General features: G+C 39.6%; 1 protein-coding gene across 6 annotated transcripts in view; it reads left to right on the top strand.

Moving 5' to 3' along the window:
• The window catches only part of LOC128793205 (glypican-5-like), a 434,089-nt gene that overhangs the window by 406,708 nt on the left and 12,133 nt on the right, over window positions 1-15,248 (top strand). For 5 of the 6 annotated variants that reach the window (XM_053952307.1, XM_053952309.1, XM_053952304.1 and 2 more), the window contains one exon: window positions 5,973-9,745. The exons of the other annotated variant lie outside the window; for it this stretch is intronic. In XM_053952307.1, the coding sequence (XP_053808282.1) occupies window positions 5,973-6,175 (203 nt within the window). In that variant the 3' untranslated portion in view covers window positions 6,176-9,745. Of the gene's footprint in view, window positions 1-5,972; window positions 9,746-15,248 lie in introns of those variants that run through there. 6 annotated transcript variants of the gene reach the window in all.

Consider the following 15,248-nt stretch of genomic DNA (forward strand, 5'->3'; position numbering starts at 1 on the left):
AAATATATTTGGCATGTTTTAAGCTTATATTTTCAGCTTGTTTGCATTTGAGTAAGTCCCATATTAATATAAACAAAATGACAAAACTTTTCTTACAAATGACTGATTGATTAATGGAAGTACTGCTGAATCACATGAGGTTTGTTAGGTTGGAGTATTTCTTCCCAAGGAAAAGATGGATTGTTCCTGGTTGACATCTACCATAGCGGGAGCAGTTCTACATGCGGGTTTACTTTTAAACCCAGAACTAATACAGTTGTATTGTGGCTCCTGAAAATCCTACAGGGTTTGCTATGGCCACTGTATATCAGAAGCCAAACACATAGAGTGACAGGTTTCCTTAGAGCAGGACAGCTGAGATAACGTCCTGCTCTCTCTGTACACGTGTATATTGCACTCAGATGTGTATAGACTAAAAGATTGCTTGGGAAAAGGGGAAGGAGCTGCCATTTCATGTAAGTGTGGCTTCTAGGCACCTGACATCTCAAACTGTCTCATGGCTTATCCTGCCTTTTCTTTATTGCATTTGAATTAGTTCCTGAAAGTTCCGGCCAATATTGTTTCTTTCGGAGAGTGGGTATGGTTCTCAGACAGAAGAATTTGCATCCAGAATGTGCAAAATGTGCAGGAAATAAAGTAGTTTTCTCACTGGTTCACAGGGAATGGCAATCTGCCAAAGACCACACAGAGCTTAATATAGAATTAAAACATAGATAATCCTGGTCCCAATTTATTATTATCCCCTTACTCATTCTTTAAAAATAGAAAAAGATCTTAAAAAGAGAAATGGAAAGATCTCAGAATTGAACTGGGACACATCAGCTTACGCCCATAATTTTGTCCCACAGGTCATCTGGAAAGGCTGGCCTGAACCTAACACCACTCTGGAATTCAGTGGGGAGAGTGATCTATGCACTTAAAACTGGAGTTTTTTCTTTTTCTGATTAAAAGTTTTTTTTCCTCCTAACACCAGGTTTCCATGTAAAGGTATGTGGGGAAAAGGCTTCTCCGGACACCACATTCTCAGGCTGAAATAGAAAATGGTAGAACAGTACATACAGAGCTGTTCATTGCTCCTTTCTTCTGGTTCCACAAAGCATACATTACACCCACCTTTTACTGACTGATATTATACAGACCAAAATAACAGACTCCAGAATTTGGAGAATTGCATCACGAGTTATCATACTTTAGGAGTTCTCACATTCCCATTTCCACAGCATTCCTGTTTCCATTTGTCTGCTGCAGCTGTAACTGGAAATAATTACTGCTGGTCTTAATGTCAGGATAATGGATTATTTGGAAATTGTTGGTACATTTTATGGCGACAGCATTGTTTTGCAATTTCAGAGCTTCTTCCTTTGAATATGTAAAAATAATTTCAGCTTTTGCTACCCAAGGTGATAAAAAGCTAATAATAACACTGCAGCATCTACTGTAATTTAAGAGCCTGTTCCACCAAGTTGCACCTAGCTTTAATTTCTTATGAAGTTGTCAGCCAAACCCAAGCCTGTGATCGAAGGGATATTTATCAAGCAACTGAGCTCCAACGTGGGGAGTAACTGCAGGTGCTGACCAGTTCACTTCAGACTTGTATTATGAGTGTCATTACACCCATGATGAGGCATTCAAGACCAAGGCATTAATTTGCTATCGTAGATGCTGACAGTCTGTCTTTCCAAAGCACAGTGTTTGCATGAAAGTCTAGAAAGAAATGGACAAGAAAAGAAGAGTCTAGAAATGGTCTGACTTGATGTATTTAACGTGGGGAAAGCAGAAATTGAAAGTTCTCTCCAGCAGCTCCAGGTTAAAACTGATGGAAACGTGTCCAGAATCCCCAAGGTGGATTGGTGAGCATGGATTCTCTGCTGTCAGTGCCCCACTCCATTAGAAACTAGGCTGCTGTAATTAACATTTACAGGACTGGTCTGGCAAATCTCTTTGGTTTGTTTTTTTCCCCTCTCCCCTCACAGGGGCTGTACCCCTGTCTGATGAGAGGATCTGCAGCCTTAGAGGCACTCAGGCTGTTGGGCAGTCACGAGTGCAGTGCCTGACGAGCAGAGGTCATCATTTACCATTACAGAAAAAGGACTGAGCTCAAATGAGATCAAGAGAAGGACAAAAATGGAAGGAGGTTTCTGTTAAGTAGCTGAACTTGTTCATCCCTTGGCAGGACAGTAAGAAAAATGAACAGATTAAAGCAGACGCTGCTGATACCACTCACTAGAGAGCAATAGCATGCAAGAACATTGTAAATAGTTATATCTTTGATAATCCCTAGCAGTAGCAAACTGAAAATTATTTGGCCTAGGAAGGGGGAGCTGACAGCTTGGGTGTCAATATGACTTGAACTTCTGTCTCATGACCCGGTAATAACCTAAGAAAATTGTAATGGCATTGTTTTGCCCCGTCAAATCAATGCCTTCAATTCAGATGTACTTTAGCATGTGGCTCACTGAATGCATTTGAAAGGCATAATCAGCCCTCACTATAGGGGAGGTGTCCTGTTCCTGAATTAGATGTCAGTGGCAGTTTTGCTTCTCCTGTCATCCTTAGCTGGTCTCTCTGAGGAATAGTATTGATCCATAGAGGTATTTATGAGTAGCTCAGTGCCATCGGAGCAGCACGTGCGTCACTGGGCAGCAATCTGTGGTTACATCTCGGAGGTGAAGATAATCCTGAACACTCTCAACAGCGAGGTCAAGTCATTTTCATTCTGTGTTTTGTTTATACTGTCAAGATGTGAGTTTAGTAGCAGTTAACACAGATGAGGGTTCAGCTAAGGAAGTGGACTCAATCCCCTGGACTAACTGAGCTGTAATCACGGGGCCTGGAGGAACTCTGAGCCATCTTCAGTGACCCCAGCAGACCCAGTCCTCGGCAGGAGTCCCAAAAGGCTGCTCAGAAAGGCTGCTTTGGCAGGCAGCTGCCTTCACTAAGCACCCTTGTTGGCAGGATTTGAATATCCTCACTGAGAGCTGGATGAGGGAACAGCACAGCCACTACTGCAGTGGCTGTATCACCCCTGTGGTGCAGTGATAATACACAGCACAGAACAATATTCATATGCTGGGGTCCAAAGGCCATCCCATTGTCAGAGAGTTCAGCCACTCCATTGCTGGAACAGAGAGAGGGACTGATGGTGGAAGGAAGTTTCTAGCAATGGAGAAAGCTTCTAATGGGCAACCATAAAGCCTTTAAAATTCAGAAGGTAAATAGGAAAACAAACCAAAACTGTGGGGTTTGGTGGGTTGGTTTTATGAAGTCATACTCCGGGGGCTGGATTCATGGGCGCTGAAAATCTGGGGTTTGCTCTGTTGAGACTGAAGTTTCATTTCTGTGCTAGTCTTCACACTAACACTTTTTTTCTTTCCTAGCATGATCAGTACTTTCTTGCCTTTTGAATGTCAGTAGTAGTCTGAACATAACCATCTCTGACTCAGATGAAAAGATTTAAGAGGGAAAAACTCATTTAACTCAGAGTCTCTCAGCCAAAATCGTGGAGTGAGTAAGCAACAGAAACTCTGAGGAAAATGGAATAAAATGGGAAGTCTTTATACTGCTCAAATTTTGCATTGAAAACCAAATAGAGGATTGAAGAAGATTTTGAACTGAAGTGAAAGTTAAGGTATCTTTATTTATTTTTGAGAAAGAAGAAAACAGAGCATTATAACTAAAATGCAAATTTTGCATAATTAGATCCCAAATTAGAATTGGCCATGAATAGCATTGGAAGATCCTTTGCTGTGAAGACAGAGAATTCAGAATGGAGTCCTTCCCTGGAAAGGATAAAGGCAGAATTTTCTAATGTATTATTTAACGCTTGTTATGTAGTGCATTAAGCAGTGACTGAGAGGAAAGCTTTTAAAAACCAACAGTCTCTCTGATAGCATTAAATCTTACCCTAGATTTTTGTTAAAGTCAATAGTAAGAAAATAAACGAATTAATACATTTCAGTCTGCCCGATTCATAGACGCCAATCAAGTTACAATGCTGGACATGGCCAGCTGAAAGAGGGGAATAGATTTACCTGAGTGAGGTCTTAATTTAATCAGCTGGCCCCAGAGAGCTGAAGTCAGCAGACTGGGATGATATAAGAGGCAGCAGAGAAATAGTGCCTCTACTGCAGTTGCAAAGGAGAGTGACAGTGATGGAAAGGACTCGAGGCAGTGTCAGAACACACCTATTTCCATGATTTATTCTTAATTTACTTTAATGACAGTCTGAAGGTTGTCCATTTTTCTTTAAATGTCCTCAGAATACTGATATTTTCTCAACATTTTGAGCATGCTTTTTCTCCCCCTCCTTTCTGTGAGCTCCACTGCAAGTTGGAATCACAGAGGAGCTCTGCCTGCACTTTGCCATAAGGAATTTCAAGCACAATGTCAGAATATCCTTTTCCCAAAGTATGCCTTGCCAGCTGCTGTCCCTTCACTGCAGTCCCTCTTGAGTCAGGTGCAGGAATCACACATTCCTCTGGGATTAATGTTGATATTATGGTAAAATGGAGGAATTCATTGCATTTCTTTTACAGTTTATTCTGGCAAAAGAACAATGTGTGCTTTCCCAATACAATAGCTCATTTTTAGTATCAAGTGAATTTATTGATGGTTGTTCAGAACTACTGACATGCAGACAATGATCTCAGATTGCATTTACATTTCTGGAATATTTTCCATCTTTCCAGTTTCTGCCAGGAACTTGCTTCTGTGATTCAGAGTTTTCATTTTAAGATTGGACTGATGTTTCATCTGCTTTACAAATCCATGCCTTTTGCTTTCTTTTGTATGTGCACTGCATTCATTAGTATCACAAAACCTTTAAACTTGGACCTGAACATTTATTGTTAATTATAAATTCTTCCAGGTAGGCATTTGTTCTTTCTGAGCACTCAGGTATGCTTTTACAGATTGATCATAAAATCATCATCCCTTCAGCAGATGAAATAGTCTTTTTGTTTGTTTGTTTGCTTTTTCTCCACAATGCCAGTGAGAGGGTTTAAGGGCAATATGGTCTCAGTAATATTTGCAAATAGCTTGGAAATGTCCTCATAACCAAAGATTTATTATTTCTCCCTATAAAAAAACAAATCCATGTTTTTGCAATAAAGGGCTACTCCTACTTTCTTCTGAATCCAATTCTTTATATGAAAATACATGGCATTGTCTCAAAATGCATCCGGAAGGAGAAGCCTTCTAGTGCTTAAAGGAGCCTTATAAAAAAGGGGGGAGAGTGACCCTTTACACAGGCAGACAGTGAAAAGGATGATGGGTAGTGATTTTAAATGAAAAGAGGAGAGATTTAGATTAGATATTAGGAAGAAGTTCTGTACTCAGAGGGTGCTGAGGCCCTGGCACAGGGTGCCCAGAGAAGCTGTGGATGCCCCATCCCTGCAAGTGTCCCAGGCCAGGTTGGACGGGGCCTGGGGCAACCTGGGATAGTGCAAGGTGTCCCTGCCCATGGCAGGGGGCTGAACAAGGTGATCTTTAAGGTCCCTTCCAACCCAAACCATTCTGGGATTCTGTTAAGTCAGTATCCAATCTCCTGCAGCAAGCCACCAGCCTGGAGGGTGTTTCACTGTGGCATGTTACAAAACCACTTAATCCTAACTCCACGTTTTAAAGCATGAGCTAGTTTCCAGTCCAGGTGACACTGAAGGTACTTTCTGTGAGAGAAGATCAGGTTCTAAGCCCAGCCACTGCAATGCAGAATACCTGTTATTCCACTCAGGCTGTGTCTGTGAGAAGCCACCAGGCAGGCAGAGGAGACTTGTTGAGCAAAACAGTGAGTGCTGAGGACAGAGCAGCCATGCTGAGCCCAACTAAAACATGAGTGCAAGTGCCCCATCAGTCTCCATCCATGTTTTAGTTATTCAGAGTGAGTGTACACCACGTTCCAGCAATATTTAAATACGTTCAAGCACTATTTAAAAGATGTGTGATTAATCTCATGTTTACTTTCATGTTTTCAGATATACTCAAAGACAAGAAAACCCATCCAGAAAACAGAAATGAACCAAAACCAACCATGAAAAAGATTGACACCACAACCACCACAAGCACTGTCAAGTCATCCTCCAAACACAGTGTAACTGGCAATGGGAGCAGCCCAGCCCTGAGTCCCTCCCTTGCTATTCTGGCAGCACTAGCAGTTCTGTGGCACTGTCCCCTGTAGCTGCATTGCCCTGCAGATGCTGTGCTAGTGCTCCTCTTCACTATCATGGATACCTGCAGCCTTACCCGACTGCAAACAAATGGAAATGGCTCTCTAGTTGATGTGATTTATTAGGATAAGTAAGAAGTGAAATGCTGGAGTTGGCAGATACCAAATGTCTGAAGATAGCTTTTGGCAAAGCCCACCCAAGGTACAGCAAGGATGATCACAAGGGTCTGCGTAGCTTAAGTTATGGGGTAGAAATAACTGAAAACACAGAAATTGTGTATGTGTGTGTTACTGTTTTTATCAATTTCGTTTGCAAGAATCTGACTGGCTGTTGATTATTTGTTTAATTTTTCTGGTAAGTTATATGAACGGTCAGTCTTCAAATTCAAGGCAATCCATACTTTGTTTTTTTAAGTGAACAGCTAACAAGCTGTGCTACAGTTCATGGAATAATAGAATGTTATGGGGTTGGGATGGACCTTAAAGTTATCAAGTCCCAGCCCCCCTGCCATGGGCAGGGACACCTCCCACCAGCCCAGGTACCAGGTTGCTCCCCTGTAGGGTGAAGTGCTCTCTACCAGCTTGATGAAATTCCTGAGTGGTCAAGAAGATCAAAGCATGTTTGAAACTTCTTTTCACTCTTATTGTTTAGATTGTAGGAAGCAACATAAAAACATATGGTGTGTCTAATATATCAGTATAGTTGCCTTAACTGTGGAAAAAAATAGAACCACTTTGTTTACTGAGAGACATAGATAGTGAATTTCCCTGCCCCACAAAATGTCATTACCAGATGCTTAAGCATATGCTCAAGGCTTATTGGATGAATGTCCAGCAAAGGGAAACATAAATAAACATCATAATGTTTTATCCACTTGAATGCAGCTCTGTACAGAAAAAAAAAAAAAAAAGAAAGAAAAAAAAAAAGATAATTCATTTCAAACTTACTTCGCCTATAAGATGTTACACAGAAACCAACTTAAGTTTTCCATAAAGGTCCCAGAGATATAAATTATTGGGAACTCCCATTAGACACTAACTAGATTTTGTGCATTATGGATCTCTGAAATCAACTGTTTCATAAACTGTGTATTATTTAATTACATTTAATGTTTAAAATTTTGTATCACTTTAGGTGTAAATGTAAAACATTCTGAAATCTAGCACATTTTCTGTTATGCTTCATCTTGATTGCTACCCTAGAAAATGTCAAATGTGCATTATATTATAAGGCTATTTTTTTTAAGTCAATGATACATTGATGCATTTTAACTTTTTGGATGAAAAAGTACTATAACTTCTAATGGGTTAAGAGTTGATGTGTGTTTTCCAACAACTGTTTATAGTGCCATTGAATATATGTATACAAACACAACTGTATGAATACAGTGATTAATATGATAAATATATGAAACATTAGAATTGTTATATTTACTACATTTCATTTCAACTATTACAACCGTTTAATGGCCATTTTCATGTTGTAGACTATTCTTATGTACAGTTTTGTAAGATTTAATGTAAAACACTTGCCTTTGTTTTTTGTAAAACATCTCTTTGATACTTGGCGTTACCCAGTCACTGAGATTACTCAAAAGAAGAGCCCTGTGTCTCACAATCCAGCTTCAGGCATTTTATTGGCAACTTTGATTATAGAAGCCTGACTCAAAGAAGGTGCCATGGGCCAGGATTACTGCTGGGTGTCACCACACAGGAGGTGACAATAGTACAGAACAAGCAGACAATAAAGTGAACAAAGGCTCACTACACTTGCATGTTTCCAGATAGTATCAGTGAACATGTCTAATTCTGTTTGCAAAGGTGGGGCTTGAGTTTCATTTCCAGTTTTGGTTCCTAGATCATATTTATGACATAAAGGTATGATCAGAACTGTGGATGCACCCAGCTGCAAAGGCAGTGTCTCTAAAGTGGCAGCAGCTAAATTTTCTAAAAGATAATTCAATTGTAATATTGAAACAAGGAAATAAAATTGAGAAGATACTTACATTAACATCAAGAATTTTACATTTTAACTCTAATTTTTTGCAACAATAAGGATATTAATATCTTTATTTTACTCTCAAGGAGTGCTTTCCAGTCCAGTCAGTGAAAATCAGTTTTCCCACAAGTATTTAAATGGCTCTCCTGTGTTTTCCAAGGTTTTTGAGCTGCACCAATCTATGGAATCATAATTAAAAATGCTGCTTCTTGTATTCATTTTCGGTGCCCTTTGGAAAAGTACTGTTTTACCTGTGCAGGTGTGCAGGTCCCATCATTTGTGCACTGGAAGGACTCTGTAATGACTGGCACTCTTAGAGAATCCTGCACTGTGATGGCTGAGTCAGACAGGAGCTCTCTGTGCACAAACAGGAATGTACCCTGGGTGCTCACACTCACCACCTGCCCCACCAAGCACTCTGGCTTCACTGGAGCAATTCCTGTCTGATGCCTGTCAGCCTGACTACTGATTTCCTGTTCTCAGGCTTACAGTGCTCAGTCATCATTCAGGCACTGAAAGTGTCCGTCAGGATTCCTATGGATAAGGTTTCAGGGCTGGGCTCCAATCCTGCCAGATATCAGCTGTGCAGTTTGGAGTTTTCAGATTTTTCTCACCTGCAGAGAGGGAACACGATCAGCCAGAGCCAGGTGTGTTTCTGAGGTCTGTTCTGGAAAAGATTTTAGCGGCAATCTTGCCAGCCACGTGTTCAGCTGCAGCAGAGGAAGCTGCAGAAACCCCACAAGAGGCAAGTATGCAGTAATTCACCCAGGGAGTTATTTGTTGTTGCTAAATGTCATAATTTTGCTAAACAGAAACCTCTGTAAAATCAAGGGTTTGGATTTGGGGATTGGTTGGTGAATATTTTTATTGATCTCTCAAGCTAAACAAGACAACCCTTTAAAAGTTTCTGTAACAAACGCAACAAGTTCAAATCGTGGGATGAGGTAGAATCAACTCATTTCATTGGATTCCACCAATATTTTGATAGACACAACTTGCTGCAGGATGAGGGAAGAGGGCTCTACATCAATTAATACATTTCATGCAAAAACACTTCTACACTGTAAGAAGAGTTCTGGTCAAACCAGCATGAAATATGTTCACAATGAGCATCAAAAATTGTGCCATTTTAAAGGGCAGTGCAGTTTATTTTTACTGGTGGTTTATGATATATTTTTCCCTCAGGATCAGTTACATGTACATATTTATAAACAAATGTTTTCCATCAAACAAAACATCTATACCAACAAAAGTAAAACCAACTGGCTGTGTCAGATAAAGCAAGCATTCATTTTCAGACGAATAATATACCTGCTGTACACTGTAATTATGATGTAATTACAAAGTCTAAATTCAAAATACTTTTGAACTTGTCTATGTAATCTCAATGTAAAATAAGGTACCAGTCTAAGAACATTGCTGTAGCCATGCCTAACAGTTATGAATTGTATTTAGCCACTGCTTTCTGATTGTTTATTGTTTTGGTATGATTTTCTTTGAATATTTTGCTGTGCCCACATTTGTGAATGCCAGCATTGGAAAGTAACTGCTGCATTTATGAGTAAAATCAATGTACAATTTTCTGTTGGTAGTGATGCAGGCTTTTTACCAAATCAGACAAAGCTGCCATGGGCACAGTGTCAGTTCTTAGTGTTTCACTGCTCTTCAGGCTCTGTGTTCCTGTAAGAGGCTGAGGTCTGTGTGTCCCCAGTCCCCTTCCTGGCTGTGAAAGTGCCAGGGGAGGATGTGCAGGGGTGGGCAGAGGCATGGGTGGCTGCAGGGTGCCAGGGCATGGCAGCTTCCAGCTGGCTGCTCTGAGCCCTGAGCCCAGTGTTCTCAGCTAATTTCAAGCAGCTTTTACACCTCTCCAAATCATCTCTTGGAGACTGGCCAGGCAAAGAGCAGCAGAGAATCAAGAGACTGCACTTTCAGACAACTTCACAGCCACCTGCTAGGAATTGGACTTTTTTTTTGCAGTTTAGATGCTTTACACAGTCTGCCCTCTCGCACTTTTTTCTGGCTTGCACATTGCCAGTGCTGTGCCCTCTCTTCTACTGCAGGTTCGTTATTGCATAAGGAACTGTGATTCTGATCTCTCAGTAATGAACCTTTTGAGGTAAAAATGTCTGTCAGAGCTTGATAAGGGCACACAAATAGAACCGTCCAGCTGCGTTGACTTCAGAGTCTCTGTGCGTGTGCGTATTTGGCTGTGAGATTCACGTCTCTCTGATCTCTTAAATCAGATCTGTGTTTAAAATTTACCTATTCCCTTCTGGTACCAAGACTGCAACATACAGAGAAATTTAAAATTTGACTCTCTTATCCTGTATGAGTCTTCTTCATGTTGTCCTAATGGATGTTGTGTACAGACCTGATTTTAATATTAGTCAAGCCTTTTTGCCCATATTTACTGAGATTTTCAGTATTACACATTATTAGGTTTAAGCAAGGTCTATTCAAGTGAAAGGAGCTGAAACACACATTGAAGTGAGATATTGAGTAGGACAAAAAATCCAGAAAGTTCCTACATTCCTGAATGGAACTCTTCACATTAAAGAGAGTTTACAGTCAAAATGTCCTATCTAGCATGCTGTCAGAGGGATTACAGCTTTTTATTGGAAATTGATAAGCAGTGTACTCATTTTAAAGGGAAAATCAGTTGATGTATGCTTTCCTCATGTCTCCTCACGTGGTCAAGTTTAGCTCTGTAGGAGACATTGTCTTGCACATTTTAAGTGCTTTATGTTACAACTGGGCATAAGTACAAAGCATTTATTTTCATTTATAGCATTTCACTGCTCTCTGTGCTTCTTGTAATGACATATGGCATATGTGTCACTGAAAAGTGAAACATCTTCCAGTCAATGTCTTTACTGTTCTGATATGTGTTAGTCAAAAAGAACACAAGTTTATCTTCCTCCCATCACCTCAGAAGTCTAGAATTATTCTCAATACTGAATTCTCTTCTGTGTTCCATTGTCACTCTCTAAATAACTACATTTGAATTGTATTAAATATTAAGCCACCATAAAAATAAATACTGGACGAGAGATTGTAATAAATAGCGAATAAATTCAGAAAAAGATCCTGCATTTAACATGGAGAATACCCTTAGGAAAGAAATCACCCATGGACTAGAACAAGTTTTCGAGTCCCTCTCCCTTCTCCAGGTACATCACCATTGGCCCTTCACACAGCACAGCAGGAAGCCTGCATGCAGGAAGCTGGTACTGAATTCAGCAAAGTGAGTTAAAACTATTATGCACAGTAATATTTCCAGTATCTTGCTTGCAGTGGATGTCCTTTTGCCAGTTGCAAGGAATGCATTGAAACTGCACGTGCAGCTGCTTCAGTCCTTACTCAGGAAGCAGCTGCAGCTGCTGTAGCTTTGAGAAGAGACTGCTGGACAGACCATAATGCAATATTTTTGTGTCACTCCATGTCACTGTCCTTAAAATAGACTGGTTTAGGCATTCTGGTCATTACCAACACTACAAGGATTTACCCCCATGGAAATCCTGTAATACCTTTCCAGGAGAAGAGCACGTCAAAGAGAGGCCACTGGTGCTCTCACAATGTGCTTGAAGTGCTTCATTAAATACCCACTAACAACCACGTTGGTCTCCTTTTTTTCATGTAGAAAATGCAAAATTATGCTGTTTGCACTTAATCATTTCAATTAATCTTTGGTAAATTACCCAGTACTTCGTAATTATAATATTTGCAGTTAATTTAGTGCCATCTTAAAAATAATTAGTTGTATAATATAAGCAATTAATATTTATTCAGGTTTTTTTCTCTTGCAGAAGGATATATAAATTGTCCTCAGTGGCCTTTCTGTACACCTGATTAGCACCTGTTTGAATTATTCTACAGGCTATGGACAATTCATTTGAAAAATAAATGCATTGCTAGTTTTGCAAACTCCTTGCAAATACACAGTTATAAAAATTACTTTTCAGGGGAATGCAAAAGCACCTTTTCATACATCTTCTGGGTTTATGAATTAGGCTAGGCTTTTATGCAATTGCACCTAAAATAGTTACTGACATTTAAATGCAGTTAAGATGGAGAAAGTCTGATACCACTTTCCCATAATTAATTACAGTATCCCAGATTTGTAGCCTGTTTTATTCAGTAATGAAAAAGGAGAGCAGTAAGACTTCAAGAATATAGATACTAGTGTAATTTTCACATTTCTGTACACATAATATACAGTTCAGAAGTTGAGAACACTGTGTTAAACTTGTGGAAATTAAACCGGATAGCTTCAATCTTGTAAGGAAGCTTCTAGGTAAATAGTAATTTTCTATTTAAATGCACAAAATACTGAGGAAAATAACTTGATTGTTCTAAAAAGAAGATCTGAAAAAAACATTTACAGTCTCCATGCATACAAAATTAAGAAATCAAAAATAAAGATACTTTTCTGTAGGTGTGAAATGTGGGAAGAGACTATAAGCTCCTATAGATAGTGCAGTTTTCTTTATTTCAGTTTAACAATGTAAATTTACCCTGACATACATATCTAGGCCAAGAATGGCAATTCCTGCCCATCTTTTTGCAGGTGCAGAAAATCAAGAGTAACAGCAGGGATTACAAAATTTGCTTGACTTTTGCATTGCCCCAGCCACTGATCAGACAGTGTCTCATGCCTGTAACACAAATCTGTAAGACGTGGGATGCCCTAAGTCTTCTGGCATTTTCCCTTTCTAGGGCACAGCAGGGGTCTTTTCCAGAAGCAGCTGGTTCTACACCTTTGTATCTGGGCTACAAGGAGATATTTATTCTGTGAGTATCTCCTTTGGTAGAAATTCTTTCTCAAAGAAAGTTTACTGATACCCATCAAGCTTTGAGGCAGATCAAGTCTGATTTTTCTGTTTCATGTTAAAACAGGATCCAGGTCTTGAACTGGTCTCAAAAATTAAGCAAGACTCGTTGGAGAAGACTGATGGTAGCTTTGATGTCTTCAGGGAAGCTTACATAGCAGAGGGCAGGCAGCTGTGTTCTGCCTCAGCTGAAGCTTGTGTGTCTTTGCATTCAGTTTCAGGTACAACTATCCAGGAGTTTCCAGATTAGCAAAATGACAAATTCCTGAGTTGCTGCAGTTCTACAGTGAAGAAATTAAATTTCTTCTGAACAGAAACAATTATTCTATATTATGCTAAACACCCAGCTTAGAAGGAAACCAAATCAGGATGTTAGGCCTCAGCAAAGACACAGATCCCTGACTGGGGTTGGGTTTGGTGCAAGTGTCAGAGTTTACCTGGTTGTCATGGTAGAGCACATCTACCCTTTAGTTTTGTTTTGGGCTGGGAAAAAAGCTCAGGATTATGGCTCACAGGTGACAAACCATGTGTAGGCAAAAGCTGTAGACAAGTCCACAAAGCAGTCAGGCAGTCAGTGGGGGCTCACTGGAAAATGAGAAGATGCATTTAACTGACTTATTTGAGCCTTTGCATTAGGGGTGAGCAACAGGGTTGAAACCTCCTTCCAAAACACTGCAGCTGCAGATGGGAGCAGGCTTTTGGAGCAGCAATACTACAGAAAATGTTCTTGTATCCCACTTATTCTATGGAGCCCTATTGGAATAAAAATGGAAGCCAGTATACCAAACCTTGCAATTTGTTGCATAATACAGCTACTTCCTCTTCTTTGGTATCAGAACTAACACAGCATGAATGTTTACACTACACTGGGATAGAAACTCTAGTAAAATATGTGCTTTGCCATTTAGGTTTTTAAATAACTAGTTTATGGCCTCCTAGTCTGTTTTAGTTCATTTTACTTTACAGGGATTAATAGGCTGCTCCATTTTTATCTTACATTAGTTGTATCTTCGGTATTTTAAGTTTCAAAATAGATTGGTTTTGCCCTAAGCTGTATTCAAGCTCTAATATGTATTTCTATTTCCCAAGCACATGTTTTATTTGCAGTATATCTGCTTATATTTTTATTGCATAAATTTGTTAATTTTCTTCCGTTTGTTTTCAGCATTGAATATGATACAGACAATTTAAAGAAACAGTCTGAGAACAATGTCTTAAAAGAAGAACAAGGCTACTTTGAAAAGTTAAACAGCGTGGCTTGTAAAAGACAGTGAACTGCGATTGGGAGTAAAAATAAATAATCCACAGGAATTTGTGGATTAATTTGTGGAATAATCCACAGGAATTTCCAGCAGGGAATTGTTGTCATCTATTAAAATTTGTGTTCTTTCCCTCTGAATGTTTTTCATCATCAGTGATGCAAGTTACAAAGCTTATAAAATCTTAAATATATTTTAATCTGTTCAGATGATGCTTTAACTAAAGGATACAGACCTTGAGAACTGCTGAGTAACTCAGTATTTTGGCCATAGTCTGGGAAAGAAAGGTCTATTTCTTCAGCACATAACTACATTATTGTTGTTCTTCCTTTCTTGAAATAAGTACAGTCAGGTGTAAAGGTGCCTACCTGCTCTCCTGGGAGCTCTCAGTACCCCTGAAGAGATGCAATACGTGCAGTGGTCTCCTGGGTAAAGGCCACACACCTCCCACAACATGTAGGATTTTTCCAAAAAACTTCCATTCCTACATAAACAGTCAGAACTGAGTTCTTTCTTGACTGAGTTCTTGCAATCACTGTGTGCCCTATTAAAAGCCTTTCTCATGGTTTTGATTAGGAGCACATTGCTGCTCTGTCTTCATATAGGCCAGTGTACTAGAAAAAGGAACTCCCTTCTGTCAGCTTGATGTTCTCATCACTTGTCAGTTACAAACTTTGCACTTTTCCTTCATTTGAAGGGGGTAAAACAAATCTCGTATTTTTTTTTCAGATGTCGCTACCTAAAGTGACACAGCAGAGACCTTCGCTGTTAAAAGCATTTCTTAAAGCTCATTTCCATGACCATCTCTTCGCTGCTCTGTCAAAACAGATAGTTTTTTCCTGCTTAGAAGTTGATGGGAAAGGTTTTCTCTCTTTTACTTCCTGTTCTGGTACTACTGGTTGAAGACTGTAGGCAGACCACTGAAGCACAACAGTATCACAAACAAAATGTACCTTGATTGTGTTTACGTGACTATGTGCCTCCTGTCTACCTACCCA

This window comes from Vidua chalybeata, chromosome 10 (assembly GCF_026979565.1).
Source record: "Vidua chalybeata isolate OUT-0048 chromosome 10, bVidCha1 merged haplotype, whole genome shotgun sequence".
Classification (NCBI taxonomy): domain Eukaryota; kingdom Metazoa; phylum Chordata; class Aves; order Passeriformes; family Viduidae; genus Vidua; species Vidua chalybeata.